The 17,953-nt window shown below is 44.2% G+C and overlaps 1 protein-coding gene across 5 annotated transcripts in view; it reads left to right on the top strand.

The window, feature by feature from the left end:
• The window catches only part of rab27a (RAB27A, member RAS oncogene family), a 203,220-nt gene that overhangs the window by 155,701 nt on the left and 29,566 nt on the right, over window positions 1-17,953 (top strand). For all 5 annotated transcript variants that reach the window (XM_073032874.1, XM_073032876.1, XM_073032878.1 and 2 more), the window contains 2 exons: window positions 856-1,028; window positions 17,344-17,429. In XM_073032874.1, the coding sequence (XP_072888975.1) occupies window positions 876-1,028; window positions 17,344-17,429 (239 nt within the window). In that variant the 5' untranslated portion in view covers window positions 856-875. The remainder of the gene's footprint in view (window positions 1-855; window positions 1,029-17,343; window positions 17,430-17,953) is intronic.

The raw sequence follows: 17,953 nt of genomic DNA, 5'->3' as shown, positions 1-17,953 counted from the left end.
CCACCCAGTCCCAGCTCACACCATGATGAGCCTTGGCCCATTCAGCACTTTAAGTGGCAGCAGGGGGTGCAACAAATTTACTTTGCGTTCGCAGTACAGGCAGTTCCTCTGTAACAAGACTGTTGCACTCCAAAGAAAATGCACATTTAAAAAAAAAACAATTGTGTCAGTGGGAAGAGGTGAGCTGGGAGCTAGAGGGTTCCAGACTTTCAATAACAAAGTTACTTTACCTGCAGGACTTACAAATAGAAAGGTGTTTTTAATAGTTATATGTTTAATCTGTTGCTCCAAGCTAAACATGACTAAAGACTGTGTATTATGTGGATTAATACAATATCCTTACACAGTTATCAATAGATGTGAGGGCTTATCAGTTTCCAATGGCCTCCCACAATGAAACCAGAGACTATGGTGTTTAATTGCTATGCGGAGATTGAATGGAAACGGGGCTTATTTTCCCAACACTGCTTTTTGACATCTTTTTATTCTACTTGTCAATTTCCAAAGTAACTCTTCAATGATTCTCCAGTTTCTGATTGAAATCATGTTGTAATCAATTTGGCCCTTTCATACAGTGTTCCCCAATTCATCATTTGTGTTATAATGTTATAGCAGAGCTACCTGTAGAATGTGAGCAAGGTAGGGCTCAGCTGTTTCAGTGTGACTTCTCTGTGTGTGAATAATCGACTGACTTTACAGCATTACAGCCTGAAGGGTAGTTTTCGTCTAAACCTTGGTGTTGTGTTTTCCCGTTGTGATCATTAGTTGTGTTTCAATGTTACCAAGTTGACAAGGGTTTGTTTTGATGGTGACTTGGTCAGAGACAATTTGAAAACATCCCCTTCTATGTTACAGGCTTACAGTCAGTGCTCGCCATGTCTGATGGAGACTACGATTATCTCATCAAGTTTCTAGCACTTGGAGATTCTGGAGTAGGAAAAACCAGCTTCCTGTATCAGTACACAGATGCCAAGTTCAACTCCAAGTTCATCACCACAGTTGGCATTGACTTTAGAGAAAAGCGAGTGGTGAGTTAAACCGATACCAGAATGTCAATGTTCTCTCTACAGTATTGTGGCAATGATTCAACATTACCTCTGATTTTTAAAAAATGTGTATTACCTTTAGGCCCTTTATCACATTTTGCACTCATATTAATAATTCAGATTTTGTCCTGAGTCAGTACATGCTGGGTTTGGGTGTAATTATTTTACAAATCTTCAACTTTCAAAACGAATTAATTTTTGTTAAGGCAAGTGTTCTGCAGTGATAGGAGCAGGTTCTGTTAATTCCACATTTCCTGGGGTGTTGCACTGAAGCACCAGCTCCACACTGAGAGAGATTTTCACTTTGACTTTACTTTTAATGTCATTTTCCGGGAGCTTGAGTCATGACATTTTCAGGTTTGTCTGCTAGATTTTAACTTTCTCCTGCACAATGTTTCCCACTGTTCATAATGCTGGAAATAGCTGCCTGCCTTCCTGAACAGCCGTGTTTGTCTCCATTTTTTACTGCTGGATCTGTGCAATGTTTCATTAAGTTAACTAATCTGAAATTCACATTAGTTTGTAGAGTTAACATGTTTTTCTGCTGAGAGATGGCACTGGCGATATTTTGCAGGCAATTCCAGCTATAATTCTGAACTACAGTCACTGCAGTCTGCAACCCTTAATTTCCCTTCAAGAAACATACTTATAAACTGTCTAACTAAACTAGGGAGTTTATGATCTGAAAGATTCAGCAAACTTGACTCTCAAGAATACAGGAGGTGAGCTCGTTGGGGCGGACTGCAAACCAGACTAAAACTCTGGGGTATGAAACTTCCTCTCACCAGTACATTGTCGGCTTACGTATGGCCACCAGAGAACAGGATTGAGGATGAAAAGGCAAGATTGCTGTATCAGAGGAAAATGAAGGATTGTTGTGTTCTCTGTTTCATGGAGACATGGCTCCTGCAGACAATCACTTCTGAGGGCTTCTTAGTATACCGGATGGACCAAAAATGCTGTTGTGAAGAGGGCAAAAGGTGGAGGTCTGTCTTTCATGGCAAACTTTTTGTGAAGCTTGGACTTAGTTTATCACACTCTTATTGTCCCGACCTGGAACATCTACTGATTAAGTGCGATCGTTCTTCTTAATTGAGAGAGTTCTGTGTCGTGATCCTGACTGTAGTTTACGTATCAGCAATGGCAGATATTAAGCAAGCACTTGATGTTTTCAGTGCTGTGATTAGCAAACAAGAAGCAGCCTACTCTGACACCTTTCTCATCTTTGCTGGGGACTACAATCGGATTTGCTTGAAGAAATCTCTGCTCAGTTATAATCAACTATCAACAATAGCACCAGGATTCCCAACACACTCTACCACTATGATCAGGGCTGCCTACCATTCCATCCCTAGACAACATTTCGGGGAATTTGATCATTTGGCTGTCCTCCACCGACCTGCATGCAGGCAGAGGCTAAAGAACAAGGCACCAGAGGTAAGGACAACAAAAGCAGAGGTCACAGGAGCGGCGAAGCAGCTACAAGATTGCTTCGAGTTGGTGGACTGGGCTGTGTTCAGGGACTCATCAGAAGATCTGAATGAATACACTACGGTTATCATGGACTTAATAAAAGCAGCCGTAGCTAAGTGTGTCCCACAAAATTATTCAGCGTCTTCCCCAACCAGAAGCCTTGGTGGATGAACCAAGAGATCTGCAATCTGCTGAGGGGGTAGATAGGTGCTGTTCAGGACTGGCGACCATAGGAAATACAAAAGGTCCAAGTACAACCTCTGGAAAGCCATCTTACATGCAAAGTGCAATTCCAGATCCAACTCGAATTATAAAAGGATGCTCAACAGTTGTAACAGTGCTGGAATACTAACACCACTTACAAACTAAAACCCAACAGTGTTTCACTCCCAGATGAGTCCAATGCCTTTCGTGCTTGTTTTGATTGATGGAACTTCGAGGCACCTTCACAAACTCTCACAGCCCCTGCCGACCCTGTGATTTCAGGTTTTGAAGCTGTGACCTGAGAGCTTCCTTCAGGTGGGAAAACCCACAGAAAGCATCTGACCCAGGCAGGGTACCTGACCAAGTACTGAAGATCTGTGCCGATCAACTGGTTGGAGTGTTTACTGATATCTATAACCTCTTACTTCAGTAGTCTGAGATATCCACCTGTTTCAAACAGGCTTCAATTAAACCAGTAGCCAAGAAGAACGTGGTAACCTATCTCAATGACTATCATCCAATAGCACTCACATCCACTGTGATGAAATGCTCTGAGCATTTGGTGATGAAACATATCAACTCCTGCCTGAGGAGCAAGTTAGATCTGTTCCAATATGTCTACCATTTCAACAGGTCAATAGCAGATGCCATTTCATTGACTCACTCAGCTCTGGAACATCTGGACTGCATCAGGATGCTCTTCGTTGACTCTAACGCTGAAATCAACACTATCATCCTATCAAAACTAATCAATAAGCTTCAAGTCCTAGGCCTCAATACCTCCTTGTGCAACTAGATCTTCAATTTCTTCACTTGCAGACCCCAGTCATTTTAGATTGGCAACAACATCTCCACCACAATCACCATCAGCTCAACTGCACCACAAGTTGTGTGCTTAACCCCCTGCTCTATTCACCTTACACATGATTGTGAGGCAAAGGTGAGTTCCATTTTCATATTTAAGTTTGCTGATGGCACCACTATCATTGGCTGAATCAGAGGTGGTGACAAATCAGTATATAGGAGGGAGATTGGAAATCTGGCTGAGTGTTGTCATAACAATATCAACAAGACCAAAAAGCTGGATATTGACCACAGCAGCAGGAAACAGGAGGTCCATGAGCTAGTCCTCATCAGGATATCAGAGGTGGAGAGAGTCAGGAACTTTAAATTCCTCAGAGTTTAAATATTATTTCAGAGAACCTGTCCTGGGCCCAGCATGTAAGTGCCATTACAAAGAAGGCTCTGCATCGCCTCTACTTTCTTCAGAGTTTGCAAAGATTTGACGTGTCATGCACAATGGAACATTTGCATCATAGTCTGCTATGGAAACTCCAATGCCTTTGAACAGAAAATCCCACAAAAAGGAGTGGGTACAACCCAGTCCTCCCCCATCACTGAGCACCTCTGTAAGGAGCAGAGTTGCAGGTGAGCAGCATCCATCATCAGGGACTTCCCTCTGCTGCCATCAGGAAGGAGTTACGGGAGCTGCGGGACCACGCCACCAGGTTCAAGAAACCATCTTGTCGTAGATGGAAACATTCAATATTCTTATAACATAGTGCATAGTTCCCAGAAGGTGGAATCTCATGTGGATAGGGTGGTGATGAAAGCTTTTGGTATGCTGGCCTTTATAAATCAGAGCATTGAGTATAGGAGTTGGGATGTAATGTTAACATTGTACAAGGCATTGGTAAGGCCGAATTTGGAGTATTGTTTACAGTTCTGGTCACCGAATTATAGGAAAGATGTCAACAAAAGAGAGAGTACAGTGAAGATTTACTAGAATGTTACCTGGGTTTCAGCACCTAAGTTACAGAGAAAGATCGAACAAGTTAGGTCTTTATTCTTTGGAGCGTAGAAGGTTGAGGGGGGACTTGATAGAGGTATTTAAAATAATGAGGGGGATAGATAGAGTTGATGTGGATAGGCTCCATTGAGAGTAGGGGAGATTCAAACAAGAGGACATGAGTTGAGACTTAGGGGGCAAAAGTTTAAGGGTAACATGAGGGGGTATTTCTTTACTCAGAGAGTTGTAGCTGTGTGGAATGAGCTTCCAGTAGAAATGGTAGAGGCAGGTTCGGTATTGTCATTTAAAGCAAAATTGGATAGGTATATGGACAGGAAAGGAATGGAGGGTTATGGGCTGAGTGCAGGTCAGTGGGACTAGGTGAGAGTAAGCGTTCGGCATGAATTAGAAGGGCCAAGATGGCCTGTTTCCGTGCTGTAATTGTTATATGGTTATATAACAGTGGGGTGGAAGCTGTCCTTGAGCCTGGTGGTACGTACTTTCACGTATCTAATCTTCTGTCCGATGGGAGAAGGAGAAGATAGAATGTCTGGGGTGGGCGAGCTCAGTGATTACACTGGCTACTCTTTTCCATAGATGCTGCCTGGCCTGTTGAGTTTATCCAGCAATTTATGTGCATTGCTCCTGTTTGCTAAAGATCAGTAAAGTATCAGTGTGAAGGGGGCAAGAGGAAGAACCCGCAGCAGTCTTGGACAGACTATGCGAAAGGTTCAGTAACCTAGCCCCCGTACTGACTTCACAGCATGGACGGACCCTGACCCATGTACCCAAAGACCTGCAGAACTGTAAGTTTGTGTTTGTATGAAGGGGCGGACACCGGGCACCGCTACAGCGGCCGTATGAGGGGCCGTTCAAGGTGATCAACAACAACGGGTCCACGTACGTTCTGGACATTGAGGGGAGAGAGGAGGTTTTTACGGTGGACCGACTCAAACCAGTCCATGTGGACTTGACGCAGCCGGTCGAGGTTCAGGCACCGCGGCGCAGAGGCAGACCTCCCAAACAGAGGCTGATCCAGACTGTGGACATTGGGGGGTGTATCGCTGGTTCTGGGGGGGTGGGTTATGTGGCGACCCTCTTTCTGCGCAGGTGAACTGGCTCACAAATAGCCAGCGCGTGGGGAGAGACTTTGGTAATGCACCTCTGATGTTATTTCCGCCCGGAGAGGGCGGCCACTAGGGATTAAATGCCAGCGCCGCGAAGTTTGAATAAACTAGTCTCGAAACGACTTACCGACTGCGTGTTGTTATTTCAGCGCTGTGTGTAGCACTTCGCTACAGGCTGTCTTTAGTAACTTATTCTCCAAGGCTTAAGCACTGTTGACATGCCAAAGTTATTCTATTTTGTTACATATTTGTTTGATTTTGAAGCGTTTGATCAGGTTATAAGTGGCCATAGCTGCCCTGAAAGTTGGTGTGGATGTGCCACTCACTGTTCAAAGTCATCATCATTGCATCTTTAAAGACGCAAACACGAAGAAATCTGCAGACGCTGGAAATTCAAGCAACACACACAAAATGCTGGTGGAACACAGCAGGCCAGGCAGTATCTATAGGGAGAAGCACTGTCGACATTTTGGGCCGAGACCCTTCGTCAGGACACCAGCATTTTGTGTATGTTGCATCATTGCATCTTTACTGGATAAAGCAAGGAAAGAGCTCTATACGCCTGTCATTCCACAAACGTATCACTGTGTAGTTTATGATTGCCAATGCTGGAGCAGAGGACAGAGGCAAGAGATGGTCTTTCTACAAAGCTGCCGTCTATATCCCAAGACCAGACCACTGAAACCTCGTCGGTTCCAGGCTGTTGCGGAGCTCCCCCTAGTGGAAGGAACTTTCATTTGATGTCCTGTTACTTGGGATTGGAATTATTTTATTATTGTCACCTGTCCTGAGAGGCTTGTCTTGCATTCTGTTCATACTGATCTGATTATTACACTGAAGTAGTAAAAGGTAAAAGAATTACAAAAGTGGACCGGCTGCAAAGAAAATGCAGTGCAGGTAAATACCAAAGTGCAAGATTATAACGAGGTAGATTGTGAGGTCAAGAGTCTAACTTATCGTCTAGAAACTATTAAATAGTCTTAGGATAGAAGTTGTCCTTGAACCTAGAAGTTGTGCTTTCAGACTTTTGGATCTTTGATTATGCATATGCTTCTGTTACTATCCATTTGGTGTGTGAGGTGGTTTCATACTTTGTAAGTGGGCGATTCAGGAGTACACAACTGGATGGTTTGATAATCTAGAACATAGAAAGTGGAACATGACAACACAGGAATGGCTCTTCAGTTAACACTGTTTGTGCTAAACGTGACACCAACTTCAACTAACTGCTTGCACATGATCCGGATCCTTCCATAATCTGCCAATTCACCACCTTCACCTTCATTGTAGGTACTGACCAAATTTGTCTCACACATCTTTTTAACTCCCCCCTTCACCTTAAATGTACATCTGCCCGAGAGATAAAAGATTGATTGTTTACCTATGCCTGCCATAATCTTATACACTTCAGCCTCCAGCACTCCAGAGAAAACGGCCCAGTTTTGTCAAACCTCTCCTTATAGCTCACATGCTGTAGCCCGGGCAGAGGTCAGGTCACTGTAGCCTGAGCACAAATCCTGCCTTTGTTTTATGCTGTTGTTTGCAGAAAGTGTGATGGAGTCAGTTTTCTCTTTGTCACCATCTTCCTGGATAAAATACAAGTTCTAAACTGCACAGACTCTGCTGCTGCCTTGTGTGAGTAAGGAAGGGGAATGTGAATCGTGGGGTCACACAGCACAGAAATTGGCTCTATGGTCCACCAGCTCCATGTCAATCAACATTTCCATCCAAGCTAGTCCCAATTTCTTGCATTTGGCTCAACCTCTATAAAGCTTTCCTATCAATTACTGTCCAATGTACCTGTCCAATTACCTTTTAAGTGTTGTTAATGTACCTGTTAATTTAATCTACCACATCCTGTGTCAACACTTTCCTTATCTACACAATCCCCGGGTGGAAATCTCCCTTCTCACTTTAAACTTATATGCTCTTTAGTTCTTCATTTCCCACCCGTGACAAGGATTGTGCATTAACCTAATCATAATTTCAATACCACTGTGAGGTCACATCTTATTCTCCTATGTCCCATTCAAAAAATAGTCCCAACGTGTTCAACCTCTCCCCATACCTCAGTCCTTGAACTCCTAGTAACTTCCTTGCAAATTTCTGCTCTCTTTTCAGCTTAGTGGCATCTTTCCGAAAGCATGCCGCTAAGCTGAAAACTGAACAGAATGTTCCAGAATGTGGCCACATTGCATTGTTTGGGTTGTACATAACATCCGAACTTTACTCAATGCCGTGACTGATGAAGGCTAGCATCTTCACCACCCTGTCTATCTGTGACACCACTTTCAGGAACCAAGTGCTTGTTCTAGGTCTTTCTGCTTCATACTACTCTGCAGGCCCTACCTAGTAATCTGGGGCTTTACTCCAGTCTCCTCATCCTGCAATGCACTACTGAAGTATAACTTGCTGGAAGAGAAAATCTGTCAACTACATTTTTAAATTTGCTGAAAGCTTTGTCAAGTGAATACAAACAATTTTAAGTTAAAGATGACCATGTGCCAAGTGTCATTGAAGTATATTTTAAAAATCCCTGTTATGAAGTCATGAACAGGAGAAAATCTGCAGATGCTGGAAATCCGAACAACATACACAAAATGCTGCCTGGCCTGCTGAGTTCCTCCAGCATTTTGTGTGTGCTTCTCTTAGAAAGTTCTGTTTTACATCTTCTGTGGGAATCATTCACTTCAGCTGAACTTCCTCTTGTGGATTTATTTGGCTCCATTAATGCTCTTAATAGAGTGTGGCTCCTTGTAACAGGGTAATTGTTTGTACTTTATGTGTACTCTGGGATGCTTCTGTGACCGGAGAAATTGCTTCCTGGTAGATAAGTGTGAAGTATTCAACTGGATTATGGCATCCGACTCACACTGCAGAGACAACACTGCTGCTGTTGTAATACACAGGATGCGAGAGGAATCAGTTGGCAGGCAGCGTCTGCAGAGGAAAATAAACAGTCAACGTTGAGTCTTAAACCCTCCATCTGCATTGGGTTCAGACCTGAAATGTCAGTTGTTCATTTTCCTCCATAAAATGTGACTTGAGCCTCTGAGTTCCGGCAGCAACTCGTGTACAAATGAGAAAAGTACAAAGATGTACTTCCCACTGTACCGGACATGCTGGTCGCCCTCTGCTCCATGAGCCCTCAGAGAAGAAACCAGGAGTTGTTTGGGTTATATAGTTTTGGTGAAAGCTTACTTTGGAGATGGTGATGCTGTCCCAGTCTTCGTCCACTGGATTTAGCTGCAATGAGCTGTATGTCCCTCCATCAGCATTTTGCATTTCCCATTTCTGTACTCAGCTGAGTTTACTTCACCCTCCACAAGCCCGCTTTGGTCCAATGCCACTCCAGGCTCTTAGACCTTTAGTTATCCAAAGAGTTTTTGAGATGATTTCTTCATTACCTGCAGTATGGGAATTTTGATTGGCATCCCCCATTGCAATAATATTGGTGCATCCATTCTGGTCTCCCACTGCCCTGCACTGCCGGTCTTCTCCCTTGTTTTAGTCAGAATTTGAAGGAGTTTTCTTTAAGGTAGGAACCTTGCAAAACTAAGCTCCCTTTGAGAAGTGAATCATGTTACGGACAAATCCAGATCTAGAAAATTACTGTAAAGCAAGTTGGGAATTGGGCCATGCTCTTGTAGGGGGAGGGTAGTCTGCCTGTTGACGAAGGCGACTTATGGCCACAGATTCCAGCTTACACGATTTATCCTCTCGTATGAGCGCTTGATGGTTTCCCCTTCAGCCATGAAAAGTCACGCTGTCTTCTTGCTGCTGCCATCAGGAAGGCTCAGGACTCACATCCAGGTTCAGGAACAGTTATTACTCCTCAACCATCAGAGGGGATAATTTCACTTGCCCCATTACTGAAATCTTCTCATGAACTGTGGACTCGCTTTCAAGGACTCTTCATCTCATGTTCTTGATTTTATTTATTTATTATTCTTTCATTTTGTTTTGTACTTTCACAATTTGTTGTCTCTTGCACACTAGCTGTCTGTCCTGTTGGGTGCAGACTTTGAATTGATTCTATGATGGTTCTTGGATTTACTAAGTATGCCTGCAAGGAAGCAATTCTCAGGATTGAATATGGTGACATGTATGTAATTTGATAATAAATTTACTTTGAACTTTGCTTGAGTGTCTGTGTTCACTGGGGCAGAAAATGCACTCCGGCTGAATTTGTTTTCAGATGGCTGTTTTGGATCCTGTCCCTTAACCGGTTCGTATTTCTCGGAGTTTGTTTTAGAATTGGACAACTTGTCTTGCATTTCCCTCACTCTTCACTGTACATCTCCAACCCCCCCACCTCCCTTTTACAAGTCCCAGAGACTTTTGCCTAAATGAATAGAAGTCATTTTCGGTTTGCCAGTTGTTCCCAGTTTGTCTCTATTGATTTCTCTGAATGTCACTAATGACCGCGTTAATAGAGTTTAGTCCCTGATGATGCATTTCCACAAGATGCTGACAGCTTGCTGAGCTTCAGCCATTAGGTGTCTCCATTAACTGTGGGATGGTTTGCATCTGAACCTCCTCCACAGATGGCTCAATCACCACAGGTTTTCATCTCTAAAACTTATAATAGAGTAGAATTCATTTTAAAAGGATTCTTTAATTAGTTGCCTGCTGTTCCCTTGGCAACCACAGTCTTGTTTAATTCTGTAATTTTAGCCAGAGAGTGATGAATCTGTAGAATTTGTTGCTGATGGCAGCTGTGGAGGCCAAGTCTTTATGAATATTTAAGGCAGAGATTGAGGGATTTCTGACTGGTCAGAGCATGAAGGAATATGGGGGAGAAGGCCAGAGATTGGGGCTGAGAGGGAAATGGATCAGCCATGGTGAAATGGCGGAGCAGACTCAATGGGCCAAATGGCCTCATTCTGCTCCTGTATTTTATGGTCTTATGGTCTGTAATCTGTCAGCAAAGAATGTTTTGTGCAAGTTTTAATTTCACTTGAGTGATAAACAATGGTCTTGGACTACAATGAGTTAAATGAGATTTGCTATTGTTTGGAAATCTTTTGCCAAAACTTTGGGTTTCAACATTTTCCGCACTTAACTCCACAACACTTGGGAGGCAGAATGGCAAATGTGACACCAACAAATAAAAATGCACAGAGATTGCTGCAGGACACTTCCATCTGCTTCTCCAAACAGGGAAAATTAAACTGAGGAAACAAAGGCAGGCACATTAAACAAATGTTGCAGCTTTTGTCTCTTACAGAGAAGACCAATAGAAAGAAAACTGGTCTTCCTGTGAGCATGTAGACCTTCTCTTGTTAATAGACTTCTCAGCAAGTGCATCACTTTGTGGTCTGGTCTGGTGGAATTCAGGTAACCATGTGCAGGGGCCCTAGTACTTCATTGCTACAGCTACCTGTGCCTCAAAATCTGGACACCAGGTGTCTGGATAGGCCTCAACATAAACTACACCTTGAACTTGATTAGCATCCTTCGCTGTCTCTCCCTGTCACTCTCTGACTATTCTTCACTGTCTCTGTCACTCTCTGACCATCCTTCACTGTCTCTCCGTCACTCTCTGACCATCCTTCACTGTCTCTCCATCACTCTCTGACCATCCTTCTCCTGTCACTGTCTCTCCGTCACTCTCTGACCATCCTTCACTGTCTCTCCGTCACTTTCTGACCATCCTTCACTGTCTCTCCGTCACTCTCTGACCATCCTTCACTGTCTCTCCGTCACTCTCTGACTATCCTTCTCCCGTCACTGTCTCTCCGTCACTCTCTGACCATCCTTCTCCCGTCACTGTCTCTCCGTCACTCTCTGACCATCCTTCTCCCGTCACTGTCTCTCCGTCACTCTCTGACCATCCTTCTCCCGTCACTGTCTCTCCGTCACTCTCTGACCATCCTTCTCCCGTCACTGTCTCTCCGTCACTCTCTGACCATCCTTCTCCTGTCACTGTCTCTGTCACTCTCTGACCATCCTTCACTGTCTCTCCGTCACTTTCTGACCATCCTTCACTGTCTCTCCGTCACTCTCTGACTATCCTTCTCCCGTCACTGTCTCTCCGTCACTCTCTGACCATCCTTCTCCCGTCACTGTCTCTCCGTCACTCTCTGACCATCCTTCTACCGTCACTGTCTCTCCGTCACTCTCTGACCATCCTTCTCCCGTCACTGTCTCTCCGTCACTCTCTGACCATCCTTCTCCCGTCACTCTCTGCATCCTTTGAGCTTGTCTCCCTGACAGACTCTCGGAGCACCCTTCTCCTTTTGCTGCCTTTCCCTGTGAAACCTTCTGCAAAGATTTGGAGTTTTGAATTTTGATTTTTCAGATTTTTCTTCCTATTTTTGGATTTTGGTGATTTGAGAGGACTTTGTGTAGGAGCTTTTGGAAGAGTGTCCTTGATCGGCTCTTATTTAAAATGGCTTCTGCTCACTTGCAGACTCACTGACTTCTCCTGGCTAAATTTCTGCGCATCAAGAAGGCATTTCTTTCTTGTCATTTTTGCCTCCCCAAATATTTTAACAAAGCGTTAGATTCATTCCAAAGATGAGCCTGTCTTTGAATTTATTTGATGTCCTCACAAGCTGTACCACATGTAGGTATGACAGTAGCCATTTTACTGTCTGAACAATAATGGGAGAGGAGAGTTGACTGGAAGTGACAAATGTCCCATGAGCCATTTGGAGCTGGTAGCTTGCTTTGAATTGTATTCTGCGATGTTTCCCTGGACTTCAAGCAGGAATTAAAGGGGAGCAAAACTAAACTCAGTGGGTCATGGAGGAAAATACACAGTAAAACACTTCAGGTCAAAGCCCTTAATCTGGAGTTCCTCCAGCAACTTCTCTCTTGCTCCGGCTTCCAGTGTTTGCAAATTCTTGTTTCTCCATTAAGGGCCGTATCCTTCACAGTATCCAGTGATCCACATGATAGATGAATTCTACTTTCTGCAAAGCAAGAAATGCAGCATTGGGTTAGAGTACAGGCGATGCCACGTTCAGAGTGATTTGGTGATGATGGTTGACCAGGGTGATGAGGAGCAACCCATCTTTTCAGATTGCACCTCAGCTGGGTTTGGGCTTATCATCTTCATTTCAGCAGTCCTGTGCCATAGTAATCAATGAACTGGGATGATGTTTCACTTGTGGTTAGAATGGAAATGCAGCTCTCCTTACAGAGTGCTCTTGTGCTCCTGGGGTTACACCATCAGTGGCATTCCAGTTAATGGCTGGTGCGATATCAGACTGGTCCTAACCATATCTGAGTAGGCTGCAGAATTGTTGCTGATCCACGATCTCTGCAATGAGAAGTGACTTCTGATTTTTGTCTACCACATGTGCTGCCCGGTTGAAAATTGCTGGTTCTGTAAACAGAAACCAAAGCAGTCAATCCCAGAAATGCTTCCAGGTGACTCTCTTTCCATGGATGCTGCCCAACAGGAACGGTTCCAACATTTTCTATTACACTTCAGTTTTTGTTTTGCTTCAGTTTGACTCTTGTTCTTCGCCTTTCTCTTCCAAGATTTTGAAGTTTCGTTCTCATTTGCTACCACTGGAGATCTTTATAAAATCAGTCTGGTTCATTGTCTGGACACAAGAGACTGCAGTCACTTGGATATGGAGGTCCTGATGCAGTGTTCTGACCCAAAATGCCGACAGTTCATTCCCCTCACAGATTCTGCTTGACCCTCATCTGAGTTCATCCCACAGACCCCAGAATCCAGCATCTGAGTTCCTCCCACAGACGGTTCATGACCCCAGAATCCAGCATCTGAGTTCCTCCCACAGACGGTTCATGACCCCAGAATCCAGCATCTGAGTTCCTCCCACAGACGTTTCATGACCCCAGAATCCAGCATCTGCCATCTCGAGTCTCTGCTGAAATGACTATTTCAAATTACAAATGGGACCATGTCTCTGATGAAAGTATTGCCTCTGAGATCATCAGTGGTGGACGGCCAAATGCAGTGATTCGAAGCAAAGGAGTATTTGCAGTTTAATAATTCCTTGATTGCAAGGAGCTATTTATAGGAGAGCTGCAATCACTTCTTTCTCTGTAAGTTTCTGGTTGAATTGCTCCCATATACTTGACCTTTTATTGCAACCCATCACATTTCAAGATCTGTGAGTACTTTCCAGTCGTATGAAATCTCCTTCCTTGTTTCATTGTGTTTTGCTTTTGGCCGAGGGGGTGGAATGGCTGCTGTTACTGTTGTGGCTGCGAGTGAAATGTCACCAGCAAGAACATGCTGAGCTGAGAGCAGTACAACAGCAAAGTCTGAATTTTGTCCATTGAGAATCCCCAACAAAATGTTAGATGGCACATTGTGAATGAGAAGTTTGTTCACAGAACTGATAAGATCCAAAATGCACTCCCTTTGAGGGCCAGAATTCTCTTCCTAATACTTATCAAGATATCCATCATTCTCCTTTTTATGTGAACGGATTTCCAAGGCTGATAGAGAGACATGGGGAGTGGCACTAAATGATGCAATTTGTTTAGAATTACTAGCCTTGAATTATGACAAATAATTTTGCCTGAGGTGAAATTCCATGGCTTAATAAGACATTTGAATTGAGGTCATCTCATGGGTGTACAGTTTCCATGAATGTGTTCATCCTTCTGTGTGGGCTCCATTAGTGTCCACTTCCCCTCTGTCCGTCTGGGTCCGCTCCCCCTCTGTCCGTCTGGGTCCGCTCCCCCTCTGTCCGTCTGGGTCCGCTCCCCCTGCTCACCCTATGCCCGCCAGCACCCGCTCCCTATCTGTCCAGCCTATTATGTTGCCCATCTCTTTCAGTCCAACTCCATCGGTACCCATCATCCCTTGTTTTAATAGTCAAAAATGTAACCTGTTTTGTTAACAGCATAAGGTCACTAGGGCATGTAGCGTTTGTTAAAATGGAAAATTTCTTGTGAACCTGAATTTTACCACTGTGAACTGTGGGGCCACAGAATGAAACCAACTGTAACTGGACCCAGTATAACTGAAACATTTGAATTTGCCAGACCCTACAATTATCTTTGGATCGTGAGCACTTTGACCTGAATTCCAGTCCTGGAGACTGTGAACCTGTCTTGTGTTAGGTAAAATGTAAAATACCTTCCCTGTCATCGCGGGGGATTTCAAACAGACCAGCTTGTAGAAATGTCTGAACAACTGCCACCAACGTATCAGCTAGGGAGCCAGCAGAGTCAACACACTTAACCACTGTAATTCCACCATCAAGAACACTTACCCTGCCATCCGAGACGCACCCTTTGGAAAGATTATAGCACCAGTCATGAGGACCAAGGTGGTTTGATCAAGGGAAGTGGACAATATTCATGGATTCATCTTTCAATCTGAATGTTATACCCAAAATGAAAGCTGTGGATTGGCCAGGAGGTCTGTAATCTGCTGAGGGCACATCTGTGGCATTCAAGACCGGCAATCCAGCACAATACAGGAAGTCCAGCTATGATCTATGGAAGTCTCTTCAACTCATGCTCTGGATATTTGTTGCTTATTTATTGAATATTATTATTTCTTTCCTATTGTATTTGCATAGTTTGTTGTCTTCTGCACTGTGGTTGAACGCCCAAGTTGGGGAATCTTCTGCTGATTCTGTTATGGTTATTATTCTATAGACTTATTGAGTCCACCCACAGCAAAATGAACGTCAGGGTTGTATATGGTGATAATAAATTTTGAACTTTGAAAAATAATTCCGGTTGAAGTTAGGGATTAGAATTAGATGCATGTCAGTTCTGGTAGAGTTTGCAGGCCATTACTTGGTACAAGGTGAAATTTAACCTTGTGAATGGCAGTGATGCTTCACTTCCAGAGTAGCTCAACACCTTTAATGCACATTTTGAAAGGAGAATAAAACCACACCTGTGTGAATCCCTGCAGCGTCTGGTGACCCTGTGATCTCTGCAGCCGAGGCTGACATCAGAACATCTTTACGAGGCTGAACCCTTGCAAGGCATCAGGCCCTGGTGGTATGTCTAGCAGGGCACAGAAAACCTGTGCCAACCAACTGGCGGGAGTGTTCAGGGACATCTTCACTCTCCCACTGCTGCAGTCGGAGATTCCCACCTCATTCAAAAGGGTGGAAATCGTATCAGTGCCTAAGCAGAGCATGGAGAGCAGCCTCACCCTGCTGCACTCACACCTACAGTTTCAAGTTACTGGATTTGAAACTCTGAAGATCTATCCTGGGGTCCAACATAGTGATGCAATTACATAGAAGGCATGACAGGGGTTATATTTCACCAGGAGTTTAAAGACACTTGGTATGTCACCAAAGACTCTTGCAAATGTCTCCAGATGTACCCTGGAGAGCTTCCAACTGGTTGCATCTCTGACTGGTATGGAGGGGCCATTGCATAGAACTGGAAAAAGCTGCAGCAAGTTACAAACTTAGCCAGTTCCATCATGGGGCCTAGCTTCCCCAGCATTGAAAATATCTTCAAAGGGCGGCATCCATTATTAAGGACCGCTGTCACCCAGGACATGCCTTCTTCTCATTGATATCATCAAGGAGGTGGTACAGGAGCCTGAAGCCACACAGTCAATGTTTCAGGAACAGCTGCTTCCCCTCTACCATCAGATTTCTGAATGGACAATGAACCCATGAACACTACCTCACTACTTTTCTTTTTTTGTTCTTTTTGTACACCTATTTAATTTATTTTTATACATATTTCTTATTGTAATTTGTGTTGGCGCGTGGCCTAGTGGATAAGGCATCAGTCTAGTGATCTGAAGGTCACTGGTTCAAGCCTCAGCTGAGGCAACGTGTTTGTGTCCTTGAGCAAGGCACTTAACAACACATTGCTCTGCGATGTCACCGGTGCCAAGCTGCTTGGGTCCTCGTGCCCTTCCCTTGGACAACATCGATGGCGTGGAGAGGGGAAGGCCTGCAGCTTGGGCAACTGCTGGTCTCCCATACAACCCTGCCCAGGCCCAGGCCTGCGCCCTGGAAACCTTTCAAGGCACAAATCCATGGTCTCACGAGACTAACGGATGTCTATTTATTGTAATTGATAATTTTTTAACAATGTACTGCTGCATCAAAACAACATGTGACATCTGCCAGCGATATTAAACCTGATTCTGATTCAAAGTGGCAGGCTCACCTACAAAGCCCCACTTGTGGCTGTTTTGGGGCAAATCTGGTGTTTCAGCAGAGGCAATACAGCTGATTTTATGGGCAGGATAGTAACTTTTGATTGCAGTTGATCCTTGGGAGACCTGTGTGCCGCCAAAACACAAGTTGCCGGAGAGACTGGATTGATCAGGCAGCATCTGTAGTGGGGGATGAGAACAGGACGTCAACATTTCAGATCAAGACCTTTCACCCCAGTGTGATTTTTGTTTGGAACATCCTAGGTAGTAGAGTCGTGGTCACACCAGATGCGGAAAGCCTATTTTGGTGAATGTGTGTGGGCATTCAGTTTTTAAATGTTACAAACATACCAGTCAGGTGATATGGAATGGAGCCTATGTGCTTACTGAAACCCTTTGACTGGAGTCTGAAAATGACGCAAGAAAAGACGTGTTAACTTTTCAGATGTTGTTAGCTTTGAAGTCAGTATTACACACCCCAAGTGGATGCAACTTGCCTCCAAATACAACGTTGGACAATCCCAGCTCTGGTCACTTTGTCTATTGGCCTATTTGTGGTGCACCACTGTTGCAATCTGGTGAAATGAGCTATAATAACATTTGTGGCTTTTTTTTGTCGAGGTCTATAAGCCCAGTGGCTCAGATGGCAGTGCAGGAAGAGGACAGAGGATCCACCTTCAGCTCTGGGACACAGCTGGCCAGGAGAGGTGGGTGTTTGTTGTTGCACATCATCTGTTAATGTCGAATAACACTGGTGGAGCTGATATTTCTAACACTGAAGTCCCAGAGGAGTACAGGCCTGATCACTCAATGTGTGGCTGGGCCACCATCGACCATAAATATAACCAGAACCATGCTTGCCTCAAAGTCGTGTCCAGCAGAATCTACTGGCACTGGTGCAGTATGCTCCTCTCCATTGCTGAATTATCTCTCAGTTTGAATGCTTTCTCTTTACTCATTTTTAAACTTCTGTAAGATGGCAAAGTTGTTGGACCCAGATGCAGTTTTTACAACAGCATTTTATAAATAGTTTGAAGGTAGACTTTCCCATGTTGTCCATGATTGCTTCCAATAACATTTTATATTGAAATGGGCAGCACAGTAGTGTAGTGCACAGTGCTTTACAATTCAGGTGACCTGGGTTCAGTGCCCGTCGCTGCCCGTAGCCAGTTTGAGATTGCGTGGGTTTCTTCTGCTTTCCTCTTTCAGTCCAAAGATGTACTGGTTGGTC

Source organism: Hemitrygon akajei, chromosome 30 (assembly GCF_048418815.1).
Source record: "Hemitrygon akajei chromosome 30, sHemAka1.3, whole genome shotgun sequence".
Taxonomy (NCBI): Eukaryota; Metazoa; Chordata; class Chondrichthyes; order Myliobatiformes; family Dasyatidae; genus Hemitrygon; species Hemitrygon akajei.
Note: the sequence above shows the minus strand (reverse complement) of the source record. Positions and strands in the feature narration are given on the sequence as shown.